Below are 8,817 nucleotides of genomic sequence, written 5' to 3'. Positions count from 1 at the left end.
CCCCTTCATCAGCACTTCCAAGCTACTGCATCCCAGCAGTGATGGAGCAAAGAGGGGCTGCAGCCCCGTGCAGCTCTCAGATGGGCAAACTCCCAGACAGAGAGACCCCCAAGGAACAGCAGTGCAGCAGGGCTGATGCCATCAACACCCCTGAGTACCCAGAAAATCCATCCCTGATGGATCTACCCTAGCATCAGAGTAGAAATACTGACACGGAGGAGGTCCCAAAATTAAGCCTGCTTTCCTCTGCTGGGTTTCCCTGCAGTAAGTGGGTCAGTGGAGCGTTTCTCCTTTCTCTCTTGTTCCTCACATGTCTGAATGAGTCAGGCAGCAGAAGCACTTGCTGGAAGCTCCCGTGGGCTGGTGAGCTCAGCCTGGCCATGGAGGCTGGAAGGTTGTGGTGGTGCCGGGAGGGAGACAAAGCCTTTGAGATGGGGAATGGTGTTTCATGCCTGTGCCAAAGGCTGAACAGGGCTGCTCACCACGAAGGCACCTGGCATGGAGCCCCAGGGGGGCTGTGGGCTGCTGAGGTGTTCCTGCTGGGTTCTGTCCTTGCACCCACCACCCCTGTGCCACCCACTGCACCAGGCTGTGCCTGACCCCACAGCACAGGAGCCCCCAGCCCTGCAGCACCTCTGCTCAGGGCAGGCGAGACAAAACCAGGGATATGTGCTGCATGGGGATGGAAGCCTGCCATGTACCAGACCTGCAGGAGACCCCAGTGCCACCTGACCCTGGTGTTCAGATTGGATTTCTAGGGCCCAACTTGCCTCTAGCCATCCCCTTGGCATCCACAATTTTTCCTTCCATGCTCAGGGAAGTGCTGTCCTACCACTTTGGTCTGAATGTGTACACACTGCTCCAGACAGTTCCCCCTAATCACGACAGCGCAGGAAACACGTGGGATATTGCTGCAGTTCCAAACACATCCTGACCTACGTGCAAGTGGCAACGAGGTGCTGGGATGTTTATCAGTGGGATGTCCTGACCAGCGCAGAGTGCTGCTGTTAGTTCCTAGAAGAGTGTTTGTTCCCCATCCATCCCACGCTGCCTGCGCTCCTGCTCCCACTCACACACTGCTTTCCATTAACCCCAAAGGAGGGTCAAGTCTCCTCCGTCACAATCTCTCCATGAGGATTTTTTTTTTTTTTTTTTTTTTTTTGCTTGCTGTGTCTCAGGTTTTCCATCCTTGCTACGCCCTGGGCAGCTGCCATCCCCAGCTGGGAAGTAGGTGGCTTTTGTTCTACAGGAGCTCAAGTGAGTAATGGCCCAGAAATCAGAGGTGTCATTATTTCAGGGGAAACAGTAAAATGTGTTCCTACCAGGGGCAGCCCATCCAGCCTGCCCAAATCGGTTCTGGGCCAGAGGCACAGCAGACCACAGCTGGGTGAACGCAGTGCAGCAGGACCCCCATGCTGCTTCCACCACACCCGAGCCCGCGTGCCAGGGTGCTCAGCTGCCCAGAAAGCTGGCAGGTTTGGGGTCTTTTTAGCAAATGGCAAAAAGCACAGTTTCTGCCCAGTGAGAGCTCGCGGCCAAGCAAGAGCTCCCGCGTCAGAGGAAGCAAACCACCATGGGCTTTAGGAAGCTCTTAGGATACCCTCGGAAGCCGTCTGTCCTTCCCTGGATGCCACTGGTGCAGTGCTGCTGCACACACCCGACCCGGCCAGGGGGAAGCGGGGACGCCGGGCTGAAGGGCCCCGAGGAGCCGCTCCGGGGCGGGCGATGCTGCTGCAGCAGCACAGGAGACCTTTCGGAGGGGAGCACCGAGGGCACCGGCGGGGCGCAGCCGAGCCCGGGCCGCGCTGCACCCACGCGCGCTCCCGCTCCTCCTTGCGCCCCTCTCCCTTCGGGCCCCTCTTCCTTCCTGCCCCTCTCACCTCCCGCCTCTCCCCCACCTGCCCGTCCCCGCCCCTCTCCTCGTGTCTGCCCATCTCTCCGTCCCCGGCCCCGTCCCCGCCCGTCTCTCCTGCAGTCCCTCTCCCCTCCGTTCCCTCTCTCCCGTCCCTCTCCCCTCGCACCCCTCTCGCGCCCTCCCGGTGACGCGCACGCCGTGCCCGCGCCTGCGCGGAGCGCAGCGGCGTCATGGCGGTGCCGGGCGGAGGTGGGCCGGGCCGGGCCGGGCCGGGTTGGCCGGGGATGGCTCGGGGCGCGGGTCTCTCCCCCTCGGGACGCGGGTCCCCGGCCCCCCCAGCTCGGCCTCCCCCATGGAGAGCGCGGCCTGCGCCCTGCGCGGTGTCGTTCCCTTTGCACCGTGCGGCGGCCGCTGCCGGGGCCTGCCCCGCTTGAGGGCCCGAGGGGGCGGTTCCGGACACGGGTCCCCAGCCCCGGCCTCTCTGCGAGGGGCGTCACCGAGGGGGTGAGGGGTCCCGGAGGCCCTGGGAGGGGGCTGAGGGACGTGGGAATTCCCGGAGACCTGGGGGAGTGCCAGTCCCCGTGAGCTGTGTGGCTGGGCAGGGCTCCTGTGCCTCTGGGGAGGCACCGGGCAGCTGCAGGGGGCTGTGGTACGGTAGTCCCAGCACTGAGCCTCTCCAGGTGCCTGCAGGTGCGAAGGACGACACATTCAACGTGCTGGACCTGGCGGAGTACACCAAGAACCGGCCCTGGTGGCGCAAGATCTTCGCCCCCAACTCGGGGTCGAGCGCTGAGAAATACAATGTGGCCACGCAGCTGGTGATCGGAGGGGTCACGGGATGGTAAGATGTGCCGGGGTTGCCCTTCCTGCTCGTGGCAGGCACTGGCTGGGTCTTTGGGGTCACACTGACAGGTGCAGGGTGCTCATGTGGCAGTCATTCAGAGAAGGCAGATGCTCAGCCTGCTGTCCCCTGGCATGGTCTGCTGAGTTGTGGGAGGTCTTAAATGCTGTCTCTAACTTGAAGAAGTGAGACTGTCTCCAAGGGAAGAAAATTGCACCAGTGTTTAATTATTTTCAACTTGTGGCAAAAAGTGGTGCTGTTGAATTAGGCAGATAGGAATGCTCTGAAACAAGGATGCCTTCTACACTGGAGGTGGATGTGCTTCAGGCATCTGCATTAAAAACCTCCTGGGATCGCAGTTCCCAGGGTTTCCTGTCATTTGTAGCTGGGACTGAGTGTGGCTCTACTTGCAACTTCATTCCCACAGCATCATTTGAGTTGAAAACTTTGTGTAATCACTGCTTTGCTTCTTACAATGCCCCTCATCTTCACCTGGCACCGGGGTAATTATTTAACAGTGTATGACAGAGCTTTGTCTTCTCATAGAAGTGTGACCTGGCCACCTCTCTCTTGTATCTTCACTAAGTGTATTCAGAAATGGGTAAAGGCAGGTTGCTGTGTTGTTTGTAATGCTCATAATGAAACCATGTTCCAAGTAAAGTGTGGTTTGGGTGGCACAACTCACCAGCCCTTTGCTGCATGACTGAGCAATGGGGGGTGCTGGCTGCACTTCTGGTGGCTGCAGGAATGTCTTTCATGTTTAAAGCAGGTAACCTATTTTGGAGACCAGTATAGCCTTAGATCACTGCTGTGTGCTTGTTCCATCATTCTTCTCTTCTGAGAAATGAAAAGGTAAAGGAAGCAGTTGTTTACTGCTTACTTTACAAATAAGTAGGAAAGAAGCTTGTGATTTGCTCCCCATGCTCTATCATGGAGCAGCACGTGTGCTCCCTAATTTCACCTCAGGGATGATACCAGTTAAACAACACCACCAAAACCTAAAATCACTTGTTGATTTTGGTGAAATCACAGGTTTCTGGTTACTCTTTTGGGAGAAGGATGAGGTTGAAGAGATAAGAATCAAACTGAAAAAGGCTGGAATGTGACAGCACAAAGGGAAAGGCTATAAAGCATCAGTTTTGGCTGGGTGCAAATCCTCTCTAGTTGCACTCTTCTGCTGTTCATCAGGCTGTCTCCAGTCTTGGGTAACTCCTGCCAAAGGCAGCCTTGCCTGTGAGAAACATAATGAGGGCTGTGTGTGGTGTTTCATTCTCCTGACTGGATCCTGGTTGATTTGTAGGTGTACTGGATTCATCTTCCAGAAGGTTGGAAAGCTGGCAGCGACAGCAGTGGGAGGTGGCTTTTTCCTGCTTCAGGTGTGTATGAACAGCAGCCCAGGCTTTCTGGGAACTGTGCTGCTGGGGACAAAGGTCTCTCTAGGAACCACCGCCTGTTGGGACATGTGGGGTCAGTCCCCAGCTCCGCCAGGGGCTTTGTGTGGCTGCGAATGTCAAAGGTGTGTGTTCTGCAGGGCACATGGATGCAACAGCAAAGCAGGGTCAGTGTGCATAAACTCCAGGAGTGCCAGTGCAGATCCACTGAGGATCTGCTACCAAAGGCCAGGCCAGAGGCACAGGAGAGCTGTTACTTCAGGGGCACCTGAGTGGAGCATGAGACAGCCTTCAGCTGCAGTGAACCTTGCTGCTGCTGCAGGACTGGCTAACATACTGAATCCTGTGCCTGTGGACACAGTGTCCCTGGAAGAACAGCCCTGGATGTCAATAAGGATTTATCCATATCTGTGATATGTTTCCTGCCAACCTGGCTTCCTGAGGAGTCCAACCAGCACAGATGGGGCTTGCTGTAAAGCACTGGGAAGAGGAGAGAAAGCAGAGATGTCTCTCTGTCCTCTACCACTTGTCCTGGTTTCCAAGAGCCCTGGCACTGAGGAAAGCTGCTTGGGTGTGGACATGTAGCTGGTGCATCCTGCAGCAGGTAGAGCAGCTCTCAGGCCTTGTTCAGCTCTCAGCTGTTTGCTCCTCAGGCAGACAGGTCTTGTGTGTGACTCATTCTCCCTCGCTCTCCTGGTTCTGCTTGTTCTGCTGAAAGTGAAAAGCTTGCTCTGGGCAGAGGGAGTTCCACAGCTGAATCACCCTGAGCAGATAAAATAGTTTGAGAGGAATGGGCTATTAATAGCTTCGTCCACCCACAGCAGCAGGAGAACTGCAGGGAGTCCCAGCAATATCCATGGCAGTTGTGAGGGGGGAGGTGATGCCAGCTTTACATTAGGGAAGAGAGGCTGAAGCAGGCTAAGCTGCAGTGTGTGCCCAGCTGTTGGGGGATTACTGTGGGAGACAGATGTTGCAGAACAGTTGACACAGCTCCAGGGGTGGTGTTCTGTCCAGTTTCTAAACCAGTGTGCCCGCTGGACTATTGTGTGGGAGCTGGCTGTGGTCAGGGAAGGTGGGTGGGCAAGGGGGTGTTTTTAGCCATGGTCATGCAGGACTTGACTCCAGGAACTTTTTTCCTAATCTTCAAAACTCTAGATTGCAAACCACACGGGATACATCAAGGTGGACTGGAATCTAGTACAACGGGACGTGAACAAAGCCAAGCAGCAGCTGAAATTTCACAGCAGTGGTAATAAAATGCCTCCAGAAGTGAAAAGCAGAGCGGATGAGGTGAGACAGCTCTCCCAGGGCATGTGCTGGAGGGACAGCAGAAAACAGGATTGACTCCTGTGCTGTTGTGGATCTTCCATAGTGCAAATACAAGGAGGGAATTCTTGCATGACAGCAAAATTGGAGAGATGGCAAAAACTGTGGATGTTGTCTGCCTAGATTTTAGGAAGATACTATTTCCCTCAGCATTCTCCTGGAGGAGCTGGCTGCTCATGGCTGAGCAGGGTGAAAAATTGGCTGTGTCCTGGTGCAGGTAGGGAGGGGAGGTCGTTAGGTAGGAAGCTTTCCCAAATCCAAGCAGTGGCATCTCTCTGAGCATTACTTGCCTCGAGGAAAACCTGAGGGATTTCTTCTTAGCAGGGAGGGTCAGTGGGTGGCCTGATGTTGTTGAACATTTTTGTCTCTTCTCGCCCCTGCTTAGGTGATCATATTTCTGAAGAAGAATGTTATCCTGACTGGAGGGTTTGCCGGAGGATTCCTGCTTGGAATGGCATCCTAGAAGCTGCACTCTCCTCTCATGCCCAACCTCCCCTCCCCTCCTCTACTGCTGTTATCTCTCACTTAGAAGTCAAAGGATGTTTCCAACAGACTCAGTCCCATCTGCTCACAGGTTCCAGCCCTTATTTCTTACAATGCTGCTTCTGATTTCCACCTTTTTCTTCTGTCTGGGCTGTTAAGAGTGCTGGGGTTGGTCTGAAAGCTTACAACTCCCAGTGTATCGTTACAGTTTCCCACCAAATATGCCCAGTCTCAAATTTTCTGATGAGTTTCAATGTCATAAAAATGTAGTGGCAGAGAAACCTCTTAAATGTGCTTCCAGGTGCCCAGGACTGTTACATGTACCTTTGTCTGCCAGTTTATGTGTACAACAGCTGTCAGCTCTTCACCACGATTTAGCTTTCAGTATTCCTGCCCTGGCACCTGGAAAACCTCTGCTTCCCTCTGCACAGAGGTAGTCTGTGCAATCCAAAATATGGTTGACTGTCATGGGATGGATACAGAAGTGTCAAAGGACAGTCTGAGCTGTGTCCAGGACAGGTGAATATGGATTTTCCTGCCCTCCCCCTGCTGTTGCACTGCACATAGATGGCCATTTGGCTTTCTCTTTGCTGGTATCCTTCCCCATATTGGAATTGCAGCACTGGCACTGCTGATGGAAACTGAGCACTGAGGCTGACTCTCCAGGCCCTTTCCTCATCATATGTTCTGAAAGTCACCAAGTTCTGTGCTGTAGAACCACCTGACTGCTCAGCCTTTGAGACTCTCTCCTGCTTCCAGCAGGCCTGACCTGGCTGTGTCAGATGGGGGCATTTCAGCTGTGCCACTTATGGTCAATCACCCTGGGCCTCTGATGGGGGTTTCCATGTCTGCTATGACCATCTCTGGTCACTTTGGCATTGGTGATGCTCTCTAAGCTGTAACCATGTGGGACAGGATTGTCGACAGGAAATGCATCCCTGCTTAGGGTACATTGTACTGGCCAGGTCCCTGTTGCCAGCTCTACTGGAGAAGGGGGATGGTGTGAAATCTGGAGTGCAGTCCTTTACGTGGCTCTGAAGAGCACAAATTCCTTCTCCCTGGTCTCTGCAAGCAACTGAAATGACAAAACTCTTGTGAAAACCAGACTGTGCTCTTGTGAGAATGTTTCATTTGCATACTTCTGCCTCGGTTATGTTCCTTCCTTTTCATGTTTGCCATTTCCACAAGAAAAGCTGCTTGCTTAATTCCATCAGCTGCAGCCCTGCTCCTGCAGGTGATGAGGCAGCCCAGGTGCAGAGCTCAGCTGGTTTTGGACAGTCTGACTCAATGCAGTATAAGCAAACATCCCCCAGAGGTGTTCTGTGAGATAGAGACTTGCCTGACAACGTGGTGATGTCCTCCAGCAAATATAGGTAGGAGTTCTTGCCCAGGATGTGGGGTTTTATGTGAAAGTGAGCTCATCCTTCAATAGAAGATGTGGTAGGGAACAATGACACTCCTGGGTGGGTGGTTTGCAGCACCTGGCTCAGCAGCTGCACCCCATTTCCAGTGCTGTGCAATGGCTTTGTGATCTGCTGCTCTCAGTATGGCTGGAAATGGGATCTTCCCCTGGGAGCTGCTGGCAGAGCTGAAATGGTGGGTTCTTGCACCAGAGGGTTTGGAATGAGCACTTGGCAGTTGTCAATTTTGTTCCAGCTCTGTTGATTGAAGTGTCAGTGTAGCATCACATTGATTAAGCTGAGGTTTTTCTCACCTTCAGGATCTGAAAAGAGGCTGCAGGTAATCAAGAGACAGAAGTGGCTGTCTTTGCTCCTGTCCTGCCATACGTGGCCAAGGAGAATGAAGGAGCAGCTGGGCTCACATCCTTTTAACAATGGCCTTCCTAAAGGCCATCCTGGACTGCAGGACTGATGGGATGCAGCAAATAGGTCTTCAATAAAGCGGTGTTTGGCAGTGGAGTGACAGATGATGGTGGTGTTTTTTTGGGATTTGGTTTGTTTTCCTGTAGGATCTGCAGAAATGAACATGTATAAATTGATACAGTGGTCTTGCAGGGTATCTTTTTCCTGGAGGACAACAGCATTTCTGCTGTTTGGCTGGGTGGGCTGTGTAACACAGCTTCTTCTGAGATGCACTGATCTCCACAAAGCTTTCTCCAACGACAAAGCTCAAAGCAAATCATTAACAGACTTTAGGGATGGTTTTCAGGCTCAAGTAAGTCACTAATTCTGCCCAGCCCTGGGTGGGGTGGGTTCTGCTCAAGTGCCAGTTTGCTGCTAGAGAGAGAAACGGCCCAGAGAGGGAGCTAAAATGCCTGTATTGCTGCTGGAAGGGGAAACAAGTAACAGATTCATGTTGAGTTTCATGTGAATGTAGGCAGGGAATGGACAAGGACATCGCAATGTGGCAAATCTTTCTGCTGTGCTGGTGTTGGGCTCGTGGCTGGCAGTGTTTGATGCTGTGGGTCAACACTGGAAGCTTTGATGCTGAATCAGCCTCTGTGGGGAGGCATTTTCATTGCTGCAGGTGCCAAGATGAGGTGTCCCTTCCCCTCCCCACTCCTGCTCCTTTTTGTCTTGTTTCAACAACTTCCGACATCTGTTACACTATGAGAAGATTTCAAACACATTAGGCTTTTAAAGTGGTTTTATATATTGTATGTAAATGCTTGTTGAAGTGGTATTTTATTAAACAGTTTTGCTTTAAATGCTTCTCTGTGTGAGGTCTGTTGGCATCCTGGGAACCAGCCTGTTCTGTCTCACTGTGACTGGGGGGAGCACCTACAGCCAGACCAGCAGCAGGTAGCACTTGGGGACATGGGTTAGTGGTCAGCTTGGCAGTACTGGGAGAATGGTTCAACTCAAGGATCTTAAAGGTCTTTTCCAACCTAAAAGATTCTATGAGGGCACCACAGCCTCCCCTCCCCTCAGGTAACCTGGGCTGATCATCCTAGCACCAAT

The 8,817-nt window shown here is 53.2% G+C and overlaps 1 protein-coding gene across 1 annotated transcript; it reads left to right on the top strand.

Annotated features, from left to right (window-relative positions):
- Positions 1-2,001: 2,001 nt before the first annotated feature.
- FUNDC2 (FUN14 domain containing 2) lies at positions 2,002-8,568 on the top strand. The gene is made up of 5 exons (XM_039571934.1): positions 2,002-2,104; positions 2,546-2,696; positions 3,997-4,072; positions 5,243-5,377; positions 5,799-8,568. The coding sequence occupies exons 1-5, from the start codon at positions 2,086-2,088 to the stop codon at positions 5,874-5,876; spliced, it is 459 nt and encodes a 152-aa protein (XP_039427868.1). The 5' UTR covers positions 2,002-2,085; the 3' UTR covers positions 5,877-8,568.
- The last annotated feature ends 249 nt before the right edge of the window (positions 8,569-8,817 follow it).

The sequence above is a fragment of the Corvus cornix genome, chromosome 4A, assembly GCF_000738735.6.
Source record: "Corvus cornix cornix isolate S_Up_H32 chromosome 4A, ASM73873v5, whole genome shotgun sequence".
Lineage (NCBI taxonomy): Eukaryota > Metazoa > Chordata > Aves > Passeriformes > Corvidae > Corvus > Corvus cornix.
The sequence above is the reverse complement of the archived record's forward strand: the minus strand, read 5'-3'. Positions and strand labels throughout refer to the sequence as shown.

Coding starts and splice junctions, on each gene's coding strand:
- FUNDC2 (XM_039571934.1), top strand. Junction 2,697..3,996: donor ATCGGAGGGGTCACGGGATG/GTAAGATGTGCC, acceptor GTTGATTTGTAG/GTGTACTGGATTCATCTTCC. Junction 4,073..5,242: donor GTGGCTTTTTCCTGCTTCAG/GTGTGTATGAAC, acceptor TCAAAACTCTAG/ATTGCAAACCACACGGGATA.